Source organism: Equus asinus, chromosome 4, assembly GCF_041296235.1.
Source record: "Equus asinus isolate D_3611 breed Donkey chromosome 4, EquAss-T2T_v2, whole genome shotgun sequence".
NCBI classification, from domain to species: domain Eukaryota; kingdom Metazoa; phylum Chordata; class Mammalia; order Perissodactyla; family Equidae; genus Equus; species Equus asinus.
This window is the reverse complement of record NC_091793.1, coordinates 94,120,940-94,147,574: the sequence shown is the minus strand read 5'-3', so window position 1 is coordinate 94,147,574 and position 26,635 is coordinate 94,120,940. Positions and strand designations below refer to the sequence as shown.

The 26,635-nt window shown below is 43.3% G+C and overlaps 1 protein-coding gene across 3 annotated transcripts in view; it reads left to right on the top strand.

Annotated features, from left to right (window-relative positions):
* The first annotated feature begins 5,036 nt into the window (after positions 1–5,036).
* CACNB4 (calcium voltage-gated channel auxiliary subunit beta 4) overlaps positions 5,037–26,635 on the top strand; it is a 236,151-nt gene continuing 214,552 nt past the window's right edge. Inside the window, exons 1-2 of one of the 3 annotated variants that reach the window (XM_044768906.2) lie at positions 5,037–5,245; positions 5,741–5,824. In XM_044768906.2, the coding sequence (XP_044624841.1) occupies positions 5,186–5,245; positions 5,741–5,824 (144 nt within the window). In that variant the 5' untranslated portion in view covers positions 5,037–5,185. Of the gene's footprint in view, positions 5,246–5,288; positions 5,526–5,740; positions 5,825–26,635 lie in introns of those variants that run through there. The other 2 variants (XM_044768907.2, XM_070507762.1) reach the window with 2 other exon arrangements.

Genomic DNA, 26,635 nt, shown 5'->3' with positions numbered 1-26,635 from the left:
TTAGTCTTACAGACTCCACTCATTTCCAAAGTTACTTTAGGCCAGCACCCTTTTCCCCCATACCCTTCAATAAAGTTGTTTCATATATTTGTAATACAGTTATATTCTTTTGTCACATTCTGCATTCCATCTTGGAATCTCCCAACTTCCTAAATGATTTTTAAAAAATTGGCACACAGTAAGGGTCACTCTTTGTGTTGTAAAGTTTTACAGGTTTTGACAGATGCCTCGTCTCATACACCCACCATTACGGCATCATACAGAGCAGTTTCATCACCCTAAAAAAATCCCCTGTGCTTCACCTATTCAACCTCCCCCCAGGAACCACTGACCTGTTTACTGTCTTTGTAGCTTGGCTTTTCTAGAATCTCATATAAACGTCATCATATATGATGTAGCTTCAGACTGGCTTCTTTCACTTAGCAATATGCATTTAAGGTTCATCCATGTCTTTTTATGGCCTGTGGCTCTTTCCTTTTTATCACAGAATAATATTCCATTGTATGATTATACCACAGTTTGTTTATCCATTCACCAGTGAAGGTCATCTTGGTTGCTTCCAGTTTTGGGTGATTATGAAAAAAGCTGCTATAAACATTTGCGTGCTGGTTTTTGTGTGGACATAAATTTTCAAACCAATTGTGTAAATACCTAGGAGCATGATTGCTGGATTGTATGGTAAGACTATGTTTATCTTATTAAGAAACTGATAAACTATTTTCCCAAGTGGCTGTACCATTTAACATTCCCATCACTGATGAATAAGAATTCCTTTTGCTCCTAATCCTCAGCAACAATCGGTATTGTCAGTTTTTAAAAAGTGTTAGCCATTCCAATAGGTGTGTAGTGAGATTGTATTGTTTTAATTTGCATTTCCCTAATGACAAATGATGTTTAGCATCTTTTCATATGCTTATTTGCTATCCATATATCTTCTTTGGTAAGGTATCTGTTCACATCTTTTGTCCATTTTGAACTGCGTCGTTTGTGTTCTTATTGCTGAGTTTTGAGAGTTATTTGTATATTTTGTTTACAAATTCTTTGTCAGATATGCGTCTTGCAAATATTTTCTCCTAGTCTGTGACTTGTCATTTCATTATCTTAACAGAGTCTTTCACAGAGCAGAAGATTTTAATTTTAATAAAGCCCAACATATCAATTTTTACTTTCTTGGATTATGTTTTTGGTGGTGGTGTATTGAAAACCTCATCACCAAATCCAAAGTCATGTCGATTTTCTCCTATAAAGTTTATAGTTTTGCATTTTACATTTAGGTCTCTGATCCATTTTGAGTTAATTTTTATAAAGTCTGAAGATTTTTAAAATAACAGCTTTATTGAGATAATTCACATACCACACAATTCATCCATTTAAAGTGTACAATTCAGTGGCTTTCAGTATATTTGCAGGTATGTGCAACCATCATACAATTTTAGAAGTTTTCTGGACCTCAAAAAGAAGCCCTATACCTTTAGCTTCCACCTCAATATCCCCTCAGCCTCCCCAGGCTTAAGCAACAACTAATCTACTTTCAGTTTTTACAGATTTCCCTATTTTGGATATTTCATGTAAATGGAATCATACAATATGTAACCTTTTGTGACTGATTTCTTTCACGTAACATAATATTTTCAAGGCTCATCCATATTGTAGCATGTATGAGCACTTCATTCCTTTTTATTCCTGAATAAATACTCCACTGTGTAGAGAAACCACATTTTGTTTATCTACTCATCAGTTGGTTGAGATTGGGTTGTTTCCATTTTTTGGCTTTATGACTGATACTGCTGTGAGCAATCTCGTACAAGTTTTCGCACGGACATGTGCTTTTGTTTATCTTGGGTGTATACCTAGGAGTGGGATTCCTGGGTCCTACGGTAACTCTGTTTAACTGTTTGAGTAACTGACAGACTGCTTTTCAAAGTGGCTGTACCATTTTACATTCCCACCAGCAGTGTATTATGTTTCCAAGTTTTCTATATCCTTGCCAACACTTACTAGCTGACTTTTTGATTATAGTTATCCTAGCAGGTGTAAAGTGGTGTCTTCTTGTGGTTTTGATTTGCGTTCCTCTGATGACTAATGATGTCAAGCACCTTTTCATGTGCTTATTGACTGTTTCTATATCTTCTTTGGAGAAATGTCTATTCAGATTCTTTGCCCATTTTTAAAATTGGGTTATTTGTCTTTTTATTACTGAGTTGTAAGAGTTTTTTTATATATATTGTAGATGCAAGTGTCTTATCAGATATATGATTTGCAAATATTTTCTCTCATTCTGTGGGTTATCTTTTCACTATCTTGATAGTGCTCTTTGGAGTTCAAACATTTTTAATTTTTTGAAGTCCAATTTATTTATTTTTTCCTTTGGTGCTTGTGCTTTTGGTGTCATGTCTAAGAATCCATTGCCAAATCCAAGGTCATGAAGATTTACCCTTATGTTTTCTTCTAATAGTTTTACATTTTTAGCTCTTTCATGTAGATCTTTGGCCTATTTTGAGTTAATTTTTGTGTGTGCTGTGAAGTTAGAGTCCAACTTCATTCTTTCAGCCCTGGTTCTGGGACAGGGTCAATGATGTACCTCTCTCCAAGTGACACCCCCACTTTAGGAGCTGAGCACTTGGTAGGGAGGGGCAGCAGTCCCAGGTCTCCTGGCTCGCTTCTCCATGAGCAGTTGAGGCCCCATGTTCTCAGTGGTGCTGACCCAAGGTGGAGCCTCCATCCCATGAGTCGGGGCTGGACTGAGGAAGGAAGCCCCCAGCTCTCTTCTCTATGTGATGGGAACTTAGCCTCAGAAACAGGTAGCTGGGGCAGCAGGATAAACGCTGATGTCCTTTCCCTCCCGGGAAGATAACTCTCCAGATGGGAGCTGAGGGGACAGGGAGGCCTGTGTTTTCTGCTGCGCCAAGGTAGAGTGAATTTCCCTCTTGCTGAACTAGATGCAAGCAGGGAAGGGGTGGGTCTTGGTTCAAATACTACAGACTGCCACTTTTCTTACTGAGTTTTAGTACAGTTTCTTGAATAAATCTTTCTTCATTTGATGTGTACTCCTAGAACCATTTCTAGAGATTTAAATTTTTTTCTTTTTTTAAGAATTTTCAGCAGTTTTGCTGTGGGGTAGGTGCAGAGAACTCCTCACTGTCATGTGGTTCTAGATTCTTTCTTGATAACTCACAGTCAGAGAGACTGTGGGCAGTGGAAAACCAGAAAACTCCAATTCCGGTGCCCACATAATTCATTCTATGTGTATTGATTAAGTATCAACTATAAAAATGGCTCAGAACTAAAAATGGATTGAATTGATGGTAACTAAAGCACAAAGTTCTGCATTGGCAGACCTACCATTACCCATAAACTTTATGGAATATCTACTATATGTGAGGTATAAGAATAGAAGATAAAAAGTTAAAACTCTGTTTTAGAAATGAGGAGCTTTTCACAAAAAGAGAACTAATAAACCCAGGCAGCCTGTACTAAGTGCCCAGAGAATAAATGCTCCAGTTTTTCCAGGGCACGAGAAACTATCCAGGCCTGAAGTGGTCAGGGAGGATTTCTGTGGAGGAAGAGTGAGTGGAGCCAGGTTTGGAGGAAGGAGAGGATTCAGCTGGGTGTGTGGGTCGGGGGTAGGGTGCATTCCAAGGCAGAGGTGCTGGAGTGGGGTTGTATTTGGTGTGTTTAAGCAAGGCTGAGTAGCCCTGTCTGCTTGCTGCAAGGTCTGTATAGAGAGATCAAGTTGGAGAAATGAAGTGGTGACAGAAGAGACCGAGACAGGGGCTTGGTTATTGAACCATGGCGTCTGGACCCTATCTCAAGGGCTGCTGAGAGCAATGAGTGCATTTCAGAGAAGAGTGACTTGGGCAAAGGGATTTTAGGAAAATGGCTTTGCCTGTAGTGTGTAGATAGAATAAAGTGTGTGTGTGTATGTGTGTGCAGTAGAAAGCCTTGGGGCAAGGAGACTAGTTATTGGACTGTTACAAAGAAAAGAAGGTCTGCATTAGGTGAAGGGGGGTAGGAAGGGAAAGGAAGTCAGGACCTCTATAAGGCCAACCAATTGTTAAAACAACAGCCGTTTCCATTTGAAAAATCCTAGAATGCAAGGTGACATGGGCTGAATTAACAATTTGAGATACGATACACATTTCAATGATGGATTTCTCATGCCGTAGCTATAGTTAAATTCGCAAATCTTTTTCTGCTCTCTTCTTATTACTTGAAACTCCTCCTCTCCACAATCCCTCTCTTTTAATTTGATCTCAGATTAATCTCTTAATGTATTTGCAGGAGGAAACCAAGGGTTGCAACCATGGCAAAGATCCTGCACGGTTTCAAGGGTGAGTTTCCTCCCTTGCAAACAGCTATCCGCGGAGAAATGGAAGGCACGTGGCCAACTCTTGCTTTTTAGCAGGTCTAGAATGACCTTCAAAACTCCTTAGGACATGTTGGTCGCCCGCGGGGCTGCACCTCCCGTCAGATTCAGGCTGGCAGAATCTCCCGCGGCTGCCTCGATGTGTATGACTCGCGGTTCTGAGGCTAGAGTTGACAAAACAAAACAAAAACACGGACAAAAAGCAAACCACAAAACCCCATGCCTTACCACAGTGGGCTGACGAGGGAAGTTGCAGAAGGAAGGGTCGGCTCTTGCCTTTTTAAAATTCCAGTGCAGTAAACACACATACACACACACACACACACACTCTCACACAAGCGCCCCGGTTGGCTCTTCCCACTCCCTGCCACACTGCACCAGCGTCCCTCCCCAAGTCCTGATTCATGAACCGTGCCACCTTTGTCTCATTTTAAACTGTGCAGACTATTTTAATCCTCCCACCCCCATCCCAGATTTTCCCCCTCCCTGCATCCTCTGGAAAGCTCTGATGTAAGGCGCTCGCTAGGTGGGAGAGCGCTTCTCCCAATCGACTCGGGTAGGCGACAGCCGGAGAAGCCCCCTCCGGGGGACCTCTGCCTGCGGGGGCCGCCTCCCGGGACCCCGCTGCGGGCGCGGGGGAAGCGCCGCGGTCCCTGTAAGGTGTCGCGCTCTCAGAAGCGCGGGCAGGGCGCTGGCCGGCGCGGGTCCCGGAGCCCGGGTGGGGAAGCCCTGCCGCCCTCCCCTCTCCGGCGCGCGAGCCTGCCTGGCCCTGCCTGCCCCCCGCCCCCCGCGCACGGGCGGGCCATGCGGCGGTGAACCATGTCCTCCTCCTACGCCAAGAACGGGACCGCGGAGGGGCCGCACTCTCCCACCTCGCAGGTACCGCCCCCTCCTCCTCCTCCCTCCTCGGCGGCCCGAGAGTGCCCCGCCTTCGCGCCCGGCGCGCGGGGCCCCCAGTCCTGGGAGTCGCGGTCCTGGTCCCCACCCCTCCTCCGCGTCCCTTTCTCCTCCCGCTCCTCCTCTTTCTCCTCCTCCTCCTCCTCCTGTTCCTCCTCCTCACCTCGTCGGGTCTCTGCGCTCCCGCTCCGGAGCCCGCAGCCTTTCCCAGCCGATGCCGGGGACTTGAACCCCGCACCCTGAGTCTTTGTTAATGGATGTGGTGGGTGCTCGCAGGCTGCTCTTCTCGCGCATCTTTTCAGCCGTCGAGGCTTGGAAGGGGTGGGTGGGGGTGGGGGCTGTACCTGGGGTCCGCGGAGGAGATTTGGGTGCGGGCTCTGGGGGAGCCCCGGGAGCTGGTCCGGAGGCGGGGGTGGTCGCCTGGCTCGACGCTGCCGTCCTCACTGGCTTCTCTCTGGCCCCGTGTGTCGAGTCCAGGTGGCCCGAGGCACCACAACCCGGAGGAGCAGGTTGAAAAGATCCGATGGCAGCACCACTTCGACCAGCTTCATCCTCAGACAGGTAGGAGGCGGGCGCGGGGAGGAGGCGAGGGAGCAGGTCGGGAGGAGGCCGAGCGCGCGGCGGGCGCGGGGGTCCGGGAACCGGGCGCAGCCCCCACGGCGGGAGGGCAGGTCGCGTCCCCGCGAGCCTCCTGCCAGCCCAGGCGGGCGCCCGGGCTGCCTCCTTCTCCCTCTGCGCCCCCTGCCTCCGACGTCCTCAGGTCCCGGCGTCTCTGCACTGCCCTGGGAAGTTTGTGCCTGTGGACGGAAGTCGGCGGGGACCTGGTTTAGGTCAGGGACGTTGAATTTAAGTCTGGAAGTATTCCTGATTGCACCTTCAGTGCGTGGGGAAACGTCTCTAAGTCGTGCAAAACTTGACTTTGAGTAACCCGACCCTGAGGCTGGTTGGATTCGGCTGAGAGTGAGGGATCTTTTCTCTTTTGACCTATTTTGCATACTCTTGTCTGTCTAGGACTTGGGAGAGATCTCCGAGCTCTGGTCAAAAGAAATACACTTTGAGCAGAAAGTTTGGCGTCACTTTGGGACCGCTTCTTTGGTTCGCTTAATTAGGGAGAGACTGCTGGATCTGGATAAAGCGATATGAGCGACGGCCGGCGCTCAATTCCTGGGGTCTGGGTGGTACTACACTTAGCGTTTGTTTTCCTCGTGGTGGTTTTCTTCTGCGTGGTTCTAGAGCGCTTTGTGCGTGCTGAGGGTCGCCTGTTACGCTGAATGCTTAGGTGCCTTTCACCTTGACACAGGAAATTGGTCCTTAATTTTCATACTGTCCATGTGCTATAAATGACAGCACCGCTCCATAGCTGCTGGGTGCTAGAGAGATCATGCAAAAGTGAGTCACCTTGATCTCTCTTTGGAACAGAGACTGTCGACGTGTCTGCGTTCCGGGTGACCTGGGAGGATTTCTTTTAACCTAAGCTCCGCTGTGGGCTGCTTGGAGTGACCTTGGGAAGTTCTTTTCCCTGTAGGTCACTCAGAGCATTGTGTAATGTGTTTTTAACCTATGATGGCAGCCGCTGTGCGTTTCTTTAGTGATTGTCATCAGTTTAAGCAGGTTATCCACGACGAATGGGTATTAGACTCAAAATTGGACTCGGACCTCTCCTGAAGGATCTATAAAGCACATTTAGATATTTATTATGCAGATCTTCATTTTCTGCATAAAAAGAAATTACTACTACTCTTTCACTCAGTGAGCACTAAGCATATGCATTATTAAAATAAACATATTTTGAATTCTGAATTCATTTTAACAGTGCATTCTATCCGCTTTGCAGTGCTTATTTACATATTTGATAAGTCAAAGACATTCTTCATCTTTAAAAAAATTTTGAGTTATGTGACTGTTTGAGGTTTTGTTGATGTTTATTTTGTAGGTGCCTATTTTTGGTTGTAATTTTCTTAGAAATACTAATCATTCAGCAGTGTATTCCATGAGCTGTTTTGCTAAAAGTTTTGAGTTCATCTCCACTGTCACTTCACTAATGCTTTATTCTTCCAAGCACAAACAAAACAGTCAATATTCTTTCTAATATGCGTATTCTTTCCTCAATTTACTCCAGTAAACAATTATGATGTTTATTATACAGGCAAGATAATGTATGTATAAGTTCCTCTTACATGTGCTGCCATGTGTTGGCTTAAAAATGTAAAAGGCGTTACATGCTGAATAATTTTGGGAATAATTTCAACCAATGCATATTTTTAGAACTAGTATGTTTTATGTGTTTCTGAAACCGGGGTTTGTTGGTTTAATAAAATGATCTAATTTAAATTTAGGAGTTAGTTGTAATTGTGTTATATACACAATCTTCCTATTTTTTTCTGCACAAAAATAATACATAATGTTTGGGAGCATTTACAGTTCAGTAAGTGTCTTACACGTGATCTCATTTGAATGGCATAATATGGACTTCCATAATGGCTACAATAAAAATAACTGAGGGATTTTTATTTCTTTGACAAGAGAGAAATTACTGCAAATGGGATTTAACAATATTTTTAAAAATAAAATTAAACAGCTTTCACCCAAATGCCAAAACCACATTTTTTTAAAAAAGCACAACAGCTGTTTTTCTTATTAGAGCCTCATTATTTGTAGAATGACCAGTGATTTATTGATTTTGAATTCTTGATACATTGGAGTGATGGAACTTCTTGGTGCTATTTCACGGGCTGTGTGATGCTTTTGCACATTAAGATGATAGTGAGGATACCAATAAAAATAATGCCGCTCATTTCTCTGTCACGTCATTTGCGAATATATGGAGGGAAAGCTTTCACTTAAAAAAAGAAATTGATGTGTCAAATCAGATGGGTAAGACTGGGCTGGTGGTGAAGGACAGAGGACAGTTGGCAAACTCACCTAATCAAACAATGTTTATTCTTTGAGCTGTGCAGTTTCAGTGTATGTGTGTGTACATGCACACATGGTGTGTGCACACACATACACGTGCACATATGTGAGTTGGCATGAAAACAAGCAGACTGAGAGAGAGAGCCTGCCTCTACTCTGAGGACTGCTGGCAAAGTCCCTCCGGGATCTTTGACCTTGTTTCCTGGTCTACTAGATTGCTAGCCTCCACAATTTAGGAGGGGTGGAGGTTTTGGAATGAATCCAGGGAACAACTAAATGGTTTCTTTGAGGAAAGGTGAGAAGATTAAGTATTTTGCCATGGAGAGGAGAGAGAGCGAGGGGTGACGCAGTGACGATCTTCACAGTGTACACGAAGGTGTTCTTTGGAGATGTGATAGACTGTTCTCATCCTTCATTGAGGATGAAATTCAAGAATTGGCTACAATGAGAAAGGAATGATATTTTACAGCAAGACTTTCCTAAGAGTGTTGCTCTCAGTGGAATGGCTTTCCAAGGGAGGCTGTAGAATTTTCTCCCAGGAGATCACTCCTGACAGGCTCTTTATGAATGGATTATTTATTCATGTCTTAAATTTTTAGGAAACACTTGTTAAACATTTGCTTTGTGCCCAGCATTGTGCTGGTTACTGTGGAGGAGCAATGAAAAGATGAATGAGAGACAGCCCCTGTACTCAAAGGATTTTATTATGTAGTTATGGAGACATGGACGTATGCAAATAATACAGGGAACTGTAGCAAGGAAGAAAGGTGTGGACAAAATGCCCATGTGCACTGAGTATTGAAACACCCATGGGGGGCCGCCTGGTGATGTAGTGGTTAAGTTCTGTATTCCGTTTTGGTAGCATGGGGTTCACAGGCTCGGATCCCAGGCATGGACCTAGTACTGTTCGTCAAGCCATGCTGTGGTTGTATCCCACATAAAATAGAGGAAGAGTAGCATAGATGTTAGCTCAGCAGACAATCTTCTTCAAGCAAAAAGAGGAAGATTAGCAACAGATGTTAGCTCAGGGCCAATCTTCCTCACAAAAAGAAAGAAAAAAAAAGAAAAAGAAAGAAATAGCCCTGGCTGTCACTGCACATATAGTGTATGTGGTGGAGTACTCCAGGTTACTCCCACTGGGGTTCAAAGAGAAAACCGGCTCAGAGTGGGATTATTTTGTTGACCTCTCCTTGTAAAGTTTGCCCTTATGAGGACTGCAAAGTTTTACATGGCCTGGCCCCTAGCTGCTTCCAGCCTCATCTTGAGCCATGATCTCAGCTTTGAACACAGAGCTCGAACATGTCACCCTCCGCACTGCCATAGGCACTTGGCATATGCTGAGCCCTCTATGCGGAGGGCTTTTGCTTTCCCTCTGCCTAGTTAGTTTTTAATCTTCATTGAGACATAAGTTTAGTCTTTGCCTCTTTTTCTAACCTCTCTGATAAGATCAGTTCCTCCACTAGGGGCTCCCAAGAGTGCCCTGTGCCAGTTCTTAATAGTACCTCACTATTATAATTTAACATGTACTTAAATTTCTCTGTTAGTGTCTGTCTTCCCATCCAGGTGATAAGTTCCACCAGGGCAGAGACATGTCTGCATTTGGTCTGCTTTGCGTCCCCAGCATCTAGTATAGTGGATGTTCAATAAGTATTCATTCAAGTGAATGAAGGAGCGGATGGATGGAAGACTAGCTTGACGTATTTTAATCATAGGGTTCTGCTCCAACATTAACTCTGTTTAATGGGGAGAAACTGCCTTCTAACAAACCTCTCCTAAATTTAGTGGCTTAAAGCAGCAACAATATTTTTTATTTCTCTGTGCTAGCCAGACATTTCTGCTTTGTGTGATGTTATCTGGGCACTGGGATGGCTGAAAGGTCTAAAATAGCCTCACACATGTGGTTGGCATTTGATGCTGGCTGCGGGCTGAGAGCGCTACTAGAGATTTTGGCAGAGCACTCAGTTTTCCTCCACTGAGGCCTCTCAGCATGGTTGCTTCAGCTTCCTCACAGCATGGTGGCTGGGTTCCGAGAAGGACTATCCCAACAAGTAAAGGCTGAAGCTGCAGATTTCCTAAGACCTAGTATCAAAAGCTACATGACATCACTCTGTTGTAATCTCTAAGTCAAAACCAGTCAAAGGGCTAGCCCAGTTTCAAAGGGAGGGTAAATAGACTCTGCTTTTTGATGGGGTGCGGCAAGGTCACCTCACAAAAGAGCATGCAGAATGGAAGATTTTATTGGAACTATCTACCTTAGAGCATGGATCCTTGTGTTTTTTTAGGTATGCTAATCAGATGATCATTACAATAATTCAGTGAGCCCACACTCTATTTAGAGATCTAAACATATTTAGATACTAAATTGATCCTATAATAAAACAAGTTGGAAAAAAATTCTTTGAGTTATAATTTGGGCACTGGTTATAGACACATTTCTCTGATGAAATGCAAATTCATCAACAGAAGGTATATGCTTTGTTGAATAGAATAAGCTCTAAGAATAATCATATGCCTAGAGGCATGTATGCAAAATTTATCCATAAACTTAGAATCACAGAATTTTAGAACAGGAAGAGATTGCAGAGGGAAAGTACTTCACTCTCCCATTTTTAGTTGAATAAAACATAGACCCAAGGACATAAAGACTGTCAATTTAAAAAACAAATTTGCCAGATCTGTTACCCTCAAAATGAGTTTATTCAGGAATAGCCAAAAGAATTGCAATTTGGGATGTGCATGTTATGGTGAACCATAGGCAAATCTGGAGAGACCAAGGAAGGGGCTTTCCTTTATAGAGCAAAAGGGGAGTAGGGGGGGACTGTTCCATACAAAAGTCCATTGGTGAAAAGTAACAGTTCAGGGTGGTGATGGCTTCTCATTGGCTGAGCTGCGATGTTTCTCATTGGCTGGGCTGTTTCCAGGCGGAGAGAGACATCTTCCTTCAGTAGTAAAGTAGTTATACTTCCCGTTGGAGATGCATGCCTAGTCTCTTCCTATTTGGAGTAATTGATGATGTATGATAGGGCATGAGAGCTCCTCCTACAGGCCTTCCTGACTCCAATTTGGTTGAGGTTTCTTTGATCAATTCCACATTTTCCCCTTTTGATCAAGATCTTTCTCTAACAGCATTGCTGATCAAGAGTCAGGTTCATTGTGTGTAGTGGTTTTGTCCCTTCATACTATGAAGGACCTTTCCTGGTTGTTGTGTCCCACATTGGAGGGAAAGTACATGGTGGTTGGAAACCATTTAGGCTAACGTTTGAGGAACAAGGAAGGTTAGGATGAGAACTCTCAGGCATTTCCCATACAAAGTATATATTTTGCCAAGGTCATAGTCATTGGAGATCATCTCAAAGTGTCGAGCCAGCATCACTTTATCAGGCACATCATTTTTTTATTTTTATTTTTATTATTTATATTATTTTTTAATTTATTTTTTATTTGTTTAAGATTTTATTTTTTTCGTTTTTCTCCCCAAAGCCCCCCGGTACATAGTTGTATATTTTTAGTTGTGGGTCCTTCTAGTTGTGGCATGTGTTTTTTTTTTTTTAAATATTTTTATTTTTAAAGAGTGGCACCTGAGCTAACATGTTGCCAATCTTTTTTTCTTTTTCTTCTTCTCCCCAAAGCCCCCCAGTACACAGTTGTATATTTTAGTTGTGGGTCCTTCTAGTTGTGGCATGTGGGACACCGCCTCAGCATGGCCTGATGAGTGGTGCCATGTCCGCACCCAGGATCCAAACCGGCGAAACCCTGGGCCACTGAAGTGGAGCACGCGAACTTAACCACTCAGCCACGGGGCCAGCCCCGGACACATAATTTTTATGGAGGTTTGACAGGCAATAGGTATAGAACTTTAAATAAGTATACAGAGTAAGATTAAGAACAATACTATTAGCCCAGTTTGCAGGATGGTTCTAAACCAGGAGCCCAGACTGGAAAGGTAACTGGCTGAACAAACCAAAAGACAGTGGATTGTTGGGTGAAATTTGTTGTAGCCAATGTGTTTGCTCTCTTATCTTATGTAACTGGGTTTCTACTTCCCCAGAGGCATTTATCCATGTGGATAGGAGGTGTTTGCCACTGCACAGATACCTCCTTTTTCAGTGAGTAGATAATCAAGGGCTATACGATTATCCAGAACTACCTTGGCCAGTGAGTTAGGCAATCATTGCTGAGCTGAAACTGCTTTGGCTGTGGAGTTGGCCAACTCTTCTAGTGTCAGGGAGAGATTCCTGATCATCTGTTTATTGGCACTCACTCTGATCCACAGGAAGAAAGCTTTTCCCACAGAGACAAACCTAGAGTCAAGTCCACCTCCTGGGATAGCTGGACCATATGGTAGATCTATTCTTAATTTTCTGAGGATACTCCATACTGCTTTCCATAGTGGCTGTACCAGTTTGCACTCCAATCAGCAGTGTACAATTGTTCCCTTCTCTCTACATCCTCTCCAACACTTGTTGTTTCCTGTCTTGTTAATTATAGCCATTCTGACTGGAGTGACGTGATACCTCATTGTAGTTTTGATTTGCATTTTCCTGATAGCTAATGATGTTGGGCACCTTTTCATGTGCCTCTTGGCCATCCGTATATCTTCTTTGGAGAAATCTCTGTTCATATCTTTTGCCCATTTTTTAATTGGGTTGTTGGTTTTTTTGTTGTTGAGTTGTATGAGTTCTTTGTATATTTTGGATATTAACCCCTTATCTGATATGTGGTTTGCAAATATCTTCTCCCAATTGTTAGCTTGTCTATTTGTTTTGTTGATGGTTTCCTTGGCTGTGCAGAAGCTTTTTAGTTTGATGTAGTCCCATTTGTTCATTTTTTCTTTTGGTTCCCCTACACAGTCAGACATGGTACTTGAAAATATGCTGCTAAGACTGATGTCCAAGAGCACACTGCCTATGTTTTCTTCTAGAAGTTTCATGGTCTCGAGTCTTACATTCAAGTCTTTAATCCATTTTGAGTTGATTTTTGTGCATGGTGTAAGGTAATCGTCTACTTTCATTCTTTTGCATGTGGCTGTCCAGTTTTACCAACACCATTTATTGCAGAGACTCTCCTTTCTCCATTGTATGCTCTTGGCTCCCTTGTCGAATATTAGCTGTCCATAAATGTGTGGGTTTATTTCTGGGCTCTCGATTCTGTTCCATTGATCTGTGTGTCTGTTTTTGTGCCAGTACCATGCTGTTTTGGTTACTATGGCTTTGTAGTATATTTTGAAATCAGGGAGTGTGATACCTTCAGCTTTGTTCTTTTTTCTCAGGATTCCTTTGGCTATTTGGGGTCTTTTGTTGTTCCATATAAATTTTAGGATTCTTTATTCTACTTCTGTGAAAAATGTTGTTGGAACTTTGATAGGGATTGCCTTGAATCTACAGATTACTTTAGGAAGTATGGACATTTTAATGATGTTAATTCTTCCAATCCAAGAGCACGAACTGTCTTTCCATTTCTTTGTGTCTTCTTCAATTTCTTTCAGCAGTGTTTTGTAGTTTTCAGTGTAGAGATCTTTCACCTCTTTGGTTAAGTTTATTCCTAGGTATTTTATTCTTTTTGTTGCAATTGTAAATGGAATTGTATTCTTAATTTAAAGACATGCCTGTTTTAATTAGACCAACAACCTTAGGCTGGCTTTTCTTTCCTAAACATTAATCCTAGATCATGGAAACTTGAAAAGCATTTGGGTTAGTTTCTGTTATATTTCTGAGATTTAGGAATACTTAACTTATAAGCACTTAATTTCAAGTCAATTAAATAGAGCTCTTTTACAAATCAATTATAGCAATACCATCCAGAGGTAGAAAAATATCACATCTCTATAACATATATACATAGACATATATAACATACAGACAGGCACAGACAGAGATCTCATAGCTTTTATTTAAAAAACTTAAGCCATGTTTCAGGTACAAAACTCAAAAGAATAGTTGGATCCAAACTGTATTTCTTGCAGATGGACTAAATTAAGGTTACTTATTCAGATGGCCAAAGTCTTTTACTAAAGATTTTCTTATTTGCATGCTATAAGGAATCATTTTGTCTATTATTAAAAGTCCGGGGTAATTGCTTTTTACACTTTTTTCTTCTAGTTGTTTATTTGCTCCAGTTAACTTAGAAATGGTAATTAAGGGTTTAGCGTTTGAATCCTCAGAGGCTTTGATTTTAAAGGGGCAAGTTTTCACAGAGGGGGAGTGAGAAAGATGGTGCCAGGGATGGAGCCTGAGCACAAGGAGGCTGCGGGGCGGAGTCTGGGAAGACAAACAAGATGGTGCCTGAGACAAAGAAGGAGGCGGGGAACAGGAGACTTCGGAAGCCACATTGTTCTTCCTGTGTTTTAGTTATTTCAGCTAATTTAGACACTATCTTGTAGCGAGGCGATTTTAGAATTCTGTGTGCATTCAGAAGCCTCCAGGTAGCAATGAAAATAGACATACCGTTAGTTTTGCTTAATTAGAGAGCTGTGGTCTCCCAATTTGGTATTAAGAAAAGTGAGTTTGGGGAGATTGAAAATTCCCCATAATGGCCATTGTAATTCTGGTCTACTCTTGGTTAGTTTGACCCACTTAGTTAAAAATGTGCATGTAGGGGGCCCATAGTTCTTAAACATAAACCCAGCTGGTGTCCCTGAATGAGGATTTCCTTCAGAACGTTTAGATGACTGGGACTCCATTTCTGAAATTTCCTCTGAAAATCCAAGATGCCAGAATCCTAACCCTGATCCCCAAAGGAATCTAAAAAGAAAGTTGCTGGGGGCTGGCCCCGTGGCGAGTGGTTAAGTTCGTGTGCTCCGCTTCTGCAGCCCAGGGTTTCACCAGTTCGGATCCTGGGTGCAGACATGGCACCGCTCATCAAGCCATGCTGAGGCGGCATCCCACATGTCACAACTAGAAGGACCCACAACTAAAAATACACAACTGTGTACTGGGGGGCTTTGGGGAGAAAAAGGAAAAATAAAATCTTAAAAAAAAAAAAAGAAAGAAAGTTGCTGGATTCCTAAACCAGATTCCAAAAGGAATCTGAAAACCAAAGAAAAACTCTTGGATTCTCAGCAAGCCTGAGCCCCAGAAAGAATTGTGGTACTTTCAGAAAATAACTGGGTACTCACCAAGGGTGATGCCTTTACCCCAAGGATGCCTTGAACCAGGAGGACAAAGGCACCCCCCGTCCCTCTCAGAGGGCAAAACCTCTCCTGATCCTGAGTAATGTTGGAGAGCTCAGAACACAAAGGGAGTGGAGCTTGGCATCTGCGAGGAGACTTATCAAACTGAAAGCAGGTGGCAGCTCTCAGAAGTGATGACCACAAGGGGTTCAGTGCAGGTACTTTGCTTGATTCTGGGGGTCACGGTCTCTTGGGGGTCACCTTCTTTGAATTCCACTTTCTGACACCATATATGTAAACTTAAAAAGCAAATTAGCCAGTTATGTTACCCTCAAAACGGGTTTATTCAGGAATAGCCAAAAGAATTGCAATTTGGGGTGTGCATGCTATGGTGAACTATAGGCTAATCCAGAGAGGCAAACAAAGGGGCTCACTTTTATAGAACAAAAGTCCTTTGGAGGAAAGTAACAGTTCAGCAGGGCGACGGCTTCTCATTGGCTGAGCTGTGGCATTTCTCACTGGCTGGGCCGTCGCCAGGCAGAGAGAGAAATCTTCCTTCAGTAGTAAAGTAGTTGGACTTGCTGTCAGAGATGTAGGCCTACATCTCTTTCTTTTTGGAGTAATTGAAGACGTGTGATAGGATGTGAGAGCGCCCCCTATGGGCCTCCTGACTCCAGCTGGGTTGAGGTTTGTTTCATTAATTTCCACAAGGGCTTACCAAGGGTCCCCACTGAGTTCTTAAGGCCTTGCTTAGTTCTACCACTGAGACAGGGGACCCTGACTCAGAGTCTACAGTTTTTCTACCGCAACACCCTTCATCCCTGAATAACTAAGACAGACACACAAACACACATAGATGTGGACTTGTGAAAGGACATATACAGCTTATTCTTCTTAGATTCTAGAAATATTCTTAATTTGTGTGGTTACTGTGAAGAACAAGGCAAAACTGGAGAATCTGGAGACTGTCGCTTTTTTCTCAGTTTTATCATAGGATGGAATTTTTGTTTGCATGGTTCTTGGTTTATGGACGTTTGTTGATTTACTTATTTATTTATTTACTCACTAGTCATTGTATTAGCCAGCGGTGAACCAGGAAACAAAACTACTTGAGTTTTTACAACCCAGGCACTTGAATGTTTAACATGGTTAAACAGGTGATGGGAGAGCTCAGAAGCGGAAGCTAGAAGTTAGCAACAGCAGGAAGCCACTATCACCTCTGGGCTAGAAGGACAAGGAGAGGAAACTGTTATGGGAGCCCAGGAGCCACAATCACCTGGTAGGTGCTGGAACCATGGGGTGCCAAAGAAGGTGCATCTGCAAAGAGGTGGAGAAGATGGGGAGAAATACTCTGACCACCGCCCGCCCCCATCAACGGCACACCCTAGTGTCTTTAGTTTCTTGGGAGTGCCTCCCACTGGCTGAGCCCAGCTGGGAAACAGCCTGCAGGCCTTGGCCCCATTGAGGTAGAAAGCAGACAGGGAAAGAGGAGGGATGAATCTGAGGGAAACAGGCGAGGACTGGCGCAACTGTTAGTATGTTTTAGCTGCATGGAAGGCAATAATGAATCATTTTCATCAGCAAAATTGGAAGGTTTTTTTTTTCAGTACCAATGTCTTTATTTATTTATTGTATTTTTTCAGGGAAAAGAGAGGGGAAGGGAGAGGGGTCAGCCTGTGTGTTACAAAATGATAGCAGATGGGAAAGGAAGTACCCGGCACAGCAAAATCAACCATCAAATAAACATTCCCCAGTGATGGGGTCACCAAAGCCCAAGGGCTTTGCTAAATGGCATAATCCAGTTACAATGAACTCTAAGGAAACATTCACACTGTTTCCTTTGTGAATTTTTTCTGGAATGCATCTTCCCATATGAGATCTGACAGCAAGAAAGAACTCTGCCTCCTTTTTGCTCTTGAATAAATAAAACTGAATTTACAAAACTCCCAATTGAGGTATCTAATTAAGAGTAGCCAACCAGTTAACCAGTCATTTTTGCTTATCTCTGAGTCTCTGTTCTAGGCACACAGAGTTCCCTAAATCTCATTTTTGTAGAAGAAAGAACTATTTATCCTTCAGTTTAGGATGGTAAGATTTTATGGAAACTTAGATGAAGTCGGATTCAAATTTTAATATTTCTGGAAAATTGTAGGGTGTGTAGAAACTTTAGCTGAAAATGACCTTGGCTTTGCGGTGGCCCTTCTGTCTTAATTACTCCACGTGCTGCCCCAGACGGTGTCGTCCCTGGGTATCAAGGAGCAGAGACTGCTCCTTCATCAAGGGAAAAAGCAAGGGCAGAGCCGAAGAGAGTGTGGCTTAGTCAAACCACATGGTATAGCTGGTTGCAGAAACCAGTCTCTCTGCCCCTTGCGGAGTCTGCTAACTCAGGGGGTTAAGCTGGGCCCAGCAAATCTAGTTCTGACGCATGTTTTCTGGCTGAGGTCATGGCATTGTCCAAGTTCATCTTCTTCCTCCCAGTTTGGCCCTTTCTTGGTCTCATTTCTGCGGCTCAGACTCAGATATGAGCCCTCACCAGGGCGAGCGGGCTTGCAGCTCACTCACACTCACTGAAGACTCCAGGAAACATCCACAGACAGGTGGGGAGCGGGGCATGCAGGCCCGCTTCTGCTCTGCAGCTCTCTCTGTTTGGCCTCTGCGTGCTTTTTAAGCAACATTTTGGAGCAGAGTGCTTTCTAGAACAGTGCCGCCCTCTCTACTTGCTCGCCCTTCGCCGGAGCGTCCTTCCCACCAGGAGTGTGTGCCAAGAATGGGTTACAGGCCTCAGAAACGCTGATCCTCTGAGCCTGTCCTTCAGCGGGGGTGCCTGGTGTAGGCAGAGCCCCTGGATGGCTTTCACTTCCTTTGAACCCAGGTGTTGCCCCAATATTTCCTCTGTGGGCTGTGCAAAGCACTTCCTTGACCTTTCCCAATCACACACTCTCTCTGTAATACCTCTCCAAATTAGAACACATCAAATTGGTAAGTCTCCAGAGGGCTTGGCTGTTATCCCCAATGAACCCCCATAAACACACCTTCTGATTGAAGCAGCCAGGACTGTCCTGTCTTTGAACAGTTACATGCCCTCCTGCTCCACGAGCCAGGAAAACACTGAGGTAGAATACAGCGCTCTCTGTTCTAGAAGAGTGAAGTTACGAGCTTGACTCTTTAGCAAAAATCAGGAGTTTTACATGGATTCAACCATGTGAACTGGGGCAGGGAGAGAAGACAGGACTAGAAATAGAAGCCTGAACTAATGAAAAGACTAAATTATAGATTCAATTTTAAGGGAAGAGTTTTCTGCTTTCAAGTAACAGTAATGACAAGCTGTGTGCTGTGGCAACCTGCTTTCCGAAATAGGAAAGGCTGATGTATTATCAACACCTGGCTTGAAAGAGACCTTGCTTTCAAATTCCTTGAAGATAGTTCTCATTTTAACTCAAGTAAACAGGCCCCTCTGCAGACTTTCCTCTCTTCTTTAGAATACGGTTTCTTATTACACACATAAAACAGAGCAGAGGTCATTACTTGAATCTGAAGGGAAGACATTCAGGATTTGTACTTTCTGTACTGCAAACATTAATTACATAGGGGCTGGCAAGCTTATGTGACATCTACTGAATCTTTCTGATCATTTCACTGTAATCATTTGGATGACAAACTGTGCCTATTTTCTTTCCCATTTTATGTTCTTTGTTGGTGGAAGTGTCTTTCTCCAGGGTTGCAATTTAATTACTGTGCCTGCAGTCTTTGTTTTGAGAGGAAATATTTTGTAAACATCAACTTGAAAAGAATCTGCATTTTTCCTGGTTGTCAGAATTGCTGGAAATGGGAAACTTTTGTAGTGTTGACGGTGTCCAAATATGGTATTATTTTTAGGAAATATTTTCCTAATTAGGAATTTTCCTTAGGAAAAAATTTTTTTTTGCAATTTCTTTTTTAATGCTTTAATGATGGAAAGACCAGCAGTAATGGAAATGCATAGTAACTTATATAGATGAGTTTATTGTGCTCTCCTAACCTTCTTCTTGAAGGGCCCAGGGCTAGTGTTAACAACTCAAATGCTTAGTCTGTTTCCAAATCGAACAGGTGGGTGAGATGATCACTGTTAAGGTTAGAGTGCTATATAGTCGTGGCTTTCTTATTTTTTTTTAAATTTTTTAATTTTTTCCTTTTTCTCCCCAAATCTCCCTGGCACATAGTTGTGTATTTTTAGTTGTGGGTCCTTCTAGTTGTGGCATGTGGGACGCCGCCTCAGCATGGCCTGATGAGTGGCGCCATGTCCACGCCCAGGATTTGGACTGGCGAAACCCTGGGCCGCCAATGCAGAGCTCGCAAACTTCACCACTCGGCCACGAGGCCAGCCCGTGTCATGGCTTTCTTATTTGGCCTCTTTGTGCATGTGGAACAGAAGAGGGCAAGGCATTCTTTCAGCAGTTCAGAGGCTGTATTCTGGTATCACCATAATCTAATTTTAGAACATTTTCATCACCCCAAAAGAAACCTTGTACCCATTAGCCGTCATTCCGCATCCTCCTCCCAAACCCTGCCTTAGGCAAACCACTTATCTACTCTCATTGTCTATAGATTTGCCTGTTCTGGACATTTCTTGTAACTGGAATCATACAGTAATATATGACCTTTTGTGACTGGCTTCAGATTTTTTCATTAACATACTCTTTACACCAGCCCGAGGGGCTCCGGTTGTAGTCCTGGTCTAAATGTGCACATGCTGGCCTGCGTGTGGAAGGGGACTTGCCTTTCCTTAGCCTGTGTCCCGGAGAGCTTTTCAAGTTGTGGTGTTGAATAGGGCAGATGGTATTTATATTTATTTTGGTTCTGCAGCCTCAGGTCATAAAGCCGAATTTCTGAGGGGGCAAAACGATTTGACCTGCATGGAAATCAAACCCCTGACCTTGGCCTTCTTATCATCAGATTGAACAAAACTGAGTGAGTCTCCTCTGTAGAAGGGGATTTATGGAATAGGATGGGGTCGACGGGATTAAAGAAAAGTGTCTGAACAATGTAAGTGGTTATAGCCATCGTTTTCAATAATTTTTAGTAATAGAAATGTCTTGGGTACTTACAATTCAAAATACTTCTTTTATTTTTTCTAGATGTTCATAATAACTCGGCTCTGGTCATTATAATATTTCTTCCTTGAGAGAGAGAATTAAGGAGGAAGCAGAGTGCTCGAGTCCCAAGCTAAGTACACTATTTATGGGAGTTATTGGGTCTGTGAAACTGCACTCTCTATGTGCCAGGTGCTGCTCAGTTATATTTGAGCACTTCCCTGGGGGACAAAAGTCAATTATCAGCACAGTTGTGTGGGAGAGAAATAGGTCAGCTGCGCACATTCTCTGCTAATTTCAGAAAGCTAGAGAGGTGGTTTAGTTGGGGGGATAGTTTTCATTCGTTTGGCCGCCCTGTCGTAGGGAGACCTTCTGGTGGGGAAGGCTGTTTTCCGTTTGGTGTTGGCTGTCATATTCATTTACTTTACTATAATACAAATATTTCTTTTGATACCATAAAATGAAAATTAAACCAAACAATATAGTTTTAAAAAAACTATGGCAAATACACATTGTATGAGTAATGTGTACTAGGAATTTTATTATTATTATTGTTATCGCTATTTCTATATGAGTAGAGATGCTCAGGGTTTAAACCCAATAAAATGCAAATTTAATATTTCCAAGTATTTTGTTTAAATTTCTACATAGGAAGAGTGAAAAGTATTAGTTTTTAAAAAGAAAAGGAAGGACATTGATATTTTTTAAACTTTTTTTTATTGTGATAGAAGATACATAACATAAAATTTACCATTTTAACCATTTTTTAAGTGTATAATTTGGTGGCATTAAGTACATTCACTAGAGTTATTTCTTTTTAGTGGGTGTGGCAGGCTATTTAAAAAGTGCAGACAGGCAAAACTGAAATATATCCAACCTGTGTAAATACGCTAAAAAGGTCCACCATTATCCAGGCTCCTGACACAGCTGTGGCCCCGCTTAAAGCAACAGAAAACAGACCTCGGAGCGCTTCACCAGGCCGGGGCGACGTTGGGAGAAGCACAGAGCGCTGTGGAAACTGACGGGACCCTCAGGATGGGCCTGGGAGTCAGGGCTGGTCCGGGAGCCTGCGCAGGCTGGTGCCCCGCCCCAGAAGACCTGTTCTCACAAGCCTGAATGCTTCTCTTCTCCGTCCGCTCTCTGAAGTGGGAACAGTTTCAAGATGCTTTGGGTTCCCGAGCAGCCTATTTTAACAATGTGGACGTTCGCAGGAGTCTTAAGGGACTCTGGTGATTCATACCTATTGCAGTTTGACCTATACTTACAGATACGCCCGTTTTACCCCCTTCCATGGGCCACCGCAACAAGGCGGACACGCTCGCCCACAAAGACCTCAGGCTCCCTGGATCCGTTTGTCCTTTCACACACACTGGCCTCCCCTTACTTTGCCATCAGAAAGCTGGTCCCCTCTGCCTCTGCTACAAGCACACCTGCCCAGACTTGGACTCAGCCCCTACTTTCTTCCCTGCGCCCCTCCGTCATGCCATTACTTCTCTTTGAAGAAGGTCTCACCATTTCCACCTCATGATGATCTTTCCATCTGTCAAACACCTCTAGAACTTTCTCCTCCATGAAGCTCTGTAATATGGTCTCCTCGGCGCTCCCTGATATTCTGAGTGTTCACCTGTTAAATTCTGCTTTGTGTGGCCTGGATGTCCCTGTGGCCCGAGAGCCTGTAGGTGTACGTGGACATTGTCACTAACAGATCATGTGGGACAAGAGGCAGGAGGAGTAGGAGAAGTTGTCGGGTGTCAACATTAATAATCCACATTTTGCTTGTTCACCTTTGCTCCTTGTACACATGGGACCTCGACACCTTGCCTCCTGATATCTTACTCATTTCTGTGAGTCCAAGGGGTGTTCGCCACCCTGTCCCTCGTTGATGTCTGCTGACACAAGCCTTTGAAGGCGGCTGCCCCCCGCTCTGCTTTTGTCCGTGAGAACACTGCTTCCTTCTAACTCAGATGCTATTTCTCAGGCAAAACCTAGAAGGTGGCAGACAGCACCACAGTCTTCAGCCTCTCTGGACAATGTGTGCTCCAGACTTCCCCAACTCTGGGTCACGTTCTGTCCTTCGGCCCTCGAGTGACACCTTCTCTGCCTTCCATCTCACAGATTCCCTGGTTAAGCCAGCTTCCGTACTTTCTACCTGCATCTCTCTCTCTAGCTTATACTGGGGAGCAGACATCATTCTGACCCTGCCCCAGGACTGTACACGAAACTTGCTTCTAGCAGCGACTGTCATGCATGTGGACCCACACAAATCGATGTAGGCACAGACAAACTTTGAATCTTCTTTTAGACTGAGCGGTAACATATTCATAATAATTTCTGTATTTTTCTTTATTTTTGTTTTATAAATTTGCATTGAGGGGGGTGAATTAGAAGTAAGAGGAGAGGGGAAGGTAATATTAAAGGCCTGGATAGGGGATTAGAATGGAAAACTTTGGACAGAAGGAGGGTACTAGGTGCCTGGGGAGAAAGATAGTGGCTGGTAGGAGATGGTTTCAGAAAGGGTAGTGAATGAGAATCAAATTTGGTCTATTTCAAACTTTGTTCTGGATCTGTATCTGTTAGGAATCTTTCAGTTGCAAATAAACAGAAGCTCAACACAAATTGGCTAAGGCGAAATAGAGAATTATTGGCTCCTGCAAGTGAAAAGTCCAGGGGTAGGTCTGGCTGGCTTCAGGTATGGCTTGTTCCAGAGATTTATGACTTAATCAGGGCTCCTACTCAGTTTCTGTGCAATTCTTTCAACACTGCATGCTGTTCTGTGCTCAATTCTGTGTTCTGGCTTAGGCCTCAGTTTAGCACCTGTCATGGTGGCAGCAGTGGCCACAGTGGTTCAGGATCTCCCATTCATCTTCTGCCCTGTTCAGAGGGAAAGATAGCTTCTCTTATGGTAGCTCCAGGAGAAAGGAAGAGGAGGCGGATTTTTCCCCCCAGAAGCACCAGCCTCCATGAAACACAACACACAACACACACGCATGTTTCTTGAGTCTTATTGGCCTGAAATGACCCGTGAACCAACACTTTAGCCAGAGGACTGCCTGAAGCCAGTGGCTGGTGACTCCTAGAGATGAGACTGGGGTCAGCCCCACCATGGCTGAGAATGGGGAGGACCAGTTCCCTAAAGGAATTTTGGGAGCTAGTGATATATGGAGGGGAAAATGGACGCTGCAGAAGCCGTTAGCCAGACATTTACTCAAGGAAGAACCCTCATGTGGACCCAGGCAAGATGGTGGGAAGTTCTTCCTTCTCCTGCTCCTCCTTCCGCTTGTGCCGCATGTTTCAGCCACTTTATGGGTTGAATAAGGTGGTTGTTTTTTTAAAATTGTGGTAAAATACATATAAAGTTTTACCTTGTTCACTGAACGTACTTCAGTTTAGTGATATTGAAGTACGTTCACATTATTGTGCTATCATCACCACCGTCCATCCTAAATATAATTTTGTAGGCTAATCTGGGGTCTAATTTCCTGTTGTAACATTGTTTCTTAATGAGAAAATATATATACCAAGTTTCAAATAACTCAATAAACAATGAAATTCTGGGACATCACCCAGTATTAATACAGGAGTGACTACCTGAATGGATATTTCTTGGGGGCTCTGTTTTCCTGTCTGCCAAATAGAGGTTTGAGTGGGGTGGGCTAGGTGACCTCTGAGGTTCCTCCAAGCTCTAGTGTTATAGGACTTTATGTCCGCAGGTGTGTGTGCTCATCCATCTTGGTAGAAAACACTATATTCTGTAGTTTGTGGAAATCTTGTGACACTTAGCTGCTGATGTGAACTCATGAAACATAGGCTCATTCAATATCAAATATTATTGAAAGTGTTAGACAAAGACATTCTTTTTATTTTATTTATTTATTTTTTTGAGGAAGATTAGCCCTGAGCTAACATCTGCCACCAATCCTCCTCTTTTTGCTGAGGAAGACTGGCCCTGAGCTAACATCTGTGCCCATCTTCCTCTACTTTATATGTGGGACGCCTGCCACAGGATGGCTTGATAAGTAGTGTGTAGGTCCACACCTGGGATCCGAACCAGCGAACCTTGGGCCGTCAAAGCGGAACGTGTGAACTTAACCACTGAGCCGCTGGGCTGGCCCCGGACATTCTTTTTAGAATGCAGCAAAGAGATGATGTGGAGAAGTTTACAAGAGGAAAGATAATTTGAGGTAGAGCTGGAGTTTATAACTCTTTCTAGCATATGCATCCAGCCTGAAAGGATATGCAAAGAAGAGAGTGGGCTGTCAAGAATGAAGTATTTGTGAAATGTGGTGAGATGCCTTTCAGATGTGCATCCTGGAAGCTCTTAAGAGGAAGTCAGCTGAAGAGTTGTGTAGCTCCTGCTATTATGGTTATTACAACCCCCAGGAAGAACAAGTAGCTACTGGGCCTTTCAATCTATAATAAAGAGTAACGAAAGTTGCCGCGTTGAAACTTTGCTGAAGGTGAATGGAACCGCAAGATGGATTCTTATCATTTGAAAACCCTGCGTTAGGAGCTTTCAGTACTGACTTTCCTGCTTGTCCCTCGTTTCTCAGGGCATGATATGTAGCATTCAGCTTCAGCAGGGCTCCCCACCTTCCAGTAAATGAAGCAGGAATTTCTGTTTTTAAGTGACATTAACTATTTAACAAGTAGACTCTGGTGGATGTTTTTGTGACAGACCTAGTGTGTTCACGTTGTTTGGAGGAGCTGGAGTGCTTGACTGTTTTCCTTTTCATCCGTCTTCCAGTCAGTGGCACATGCTCCCTATTTATTATTTAAAAATATATTTATATCCTTCCTTGTTCTAGAAATGACTTAAATTAGCCTGTATGATATCACAAGGGAATAAAATGAACTAAGGAGAAAACAAGGGTAAGACAGTGTGCTGAGCACACAAATTGTGTGCCAGTGAAATCCTAGCCACTTGCTAATGGGGAGCGTCAAGTTTGACTCTGAACTTTCTGGGAACTAGAAAGAGAGGAAAGCAAGATTATTTACAGGATTTACAATGTCCAAGGGTAAAGGTAAACTTGTTTAGGAAAAGCACAAATACTTCCCACACTGAGACGAGGGAGAAATTTCTCCTGTGTTCTCATAGAGTTGACACTGTGTAAGATAGTAAATTAAACCATGAAGTGACACCTTATCACAATTCTGGAGTTGTTTCTTATAATATCCTTCAGTATATAGATAATGTTCCTTATCATACTGGAGTACAGTTCAATAAAAGCAATTATGTGGGAGCCATTGCTATATGGCCCACAAATATCTGTGATTCTCAACCTTGGCTGCATATTAGAATCACCAGGGAAGTATATAAAAATCACCATGCCCAGGCTGCACTCCAGCCTGTCAGTCAGGATTTCTAGGGGTGGGACTCAGGCATCAATATTTTTCAAAACTCCCCGGGTGATGGATGTGGTTCTCTGGTCTCATGAAATCCAGGTGAAGATTTAAGAGCAGCTGTTTTCAACCAAGATGTATTAGTCAGGGTAGGTTAGAGGATCCTCCAGTAATAAAAACTTCCCTAAAAACAACAGTGGCTTATTTTGCACTCACACTCCATGCATCTCCTGGGTTAGCTGGGGGCTTGCTTGCTGCTGTTCTCACTGCAGTAGAGCATCTACTACCTGGAACATTTCTGTTTGATGCAGAAGAGGGAATGAGAGACATGGTAGATCACTCGTTGGCTGTTGAAGCTCTGCCTGGGTTTATACTAAGGGGCTGTAACACTGAAACCAAAAGATACAATATGTATTTCTTTTTCACTTAACAGTCCAGAGGTAGGTGGCCAGTTCACAGAGTGGGTAGATGGCTCTATTCCAAGAGATCAGTGGTCTAAGGACCCAGGCTGGGGGTTAGGCTTTGCCATTCTCAACATTTAAAGTCCATCTTTGGGTCCACTGTGGCTGCTATCATTGTCACCGTTTCCTAGGCAGCTCGAAGGGGAAAGAAGAAAATAAGTAGCTTCATTTTTAAGGGAATGATCCAGAAGTTAAACATATTCCTTCTGCTCATACCTTGTTGGCCTAAACTTTGCCATGATGCTGCATCTAGCTGAGAAATGTGGTCTTTAGCTGAGTAGCCATGTGAAGCCTAAAAATTTTGATGGCTCTATTTCTGGAAGGAAAGAGATAATGGCTCTTTGATCCAGTTAGGCAGACTCTGCCTTATCACAATAGTGGTTTTCAAAGTCTGGTTTTAGCATACAAAACCCTTTCTTCAAATGAAATTGTGGATGTTGTCCTTAGCAATGAACATATTTGGAGATGCTTTTGTTGATGG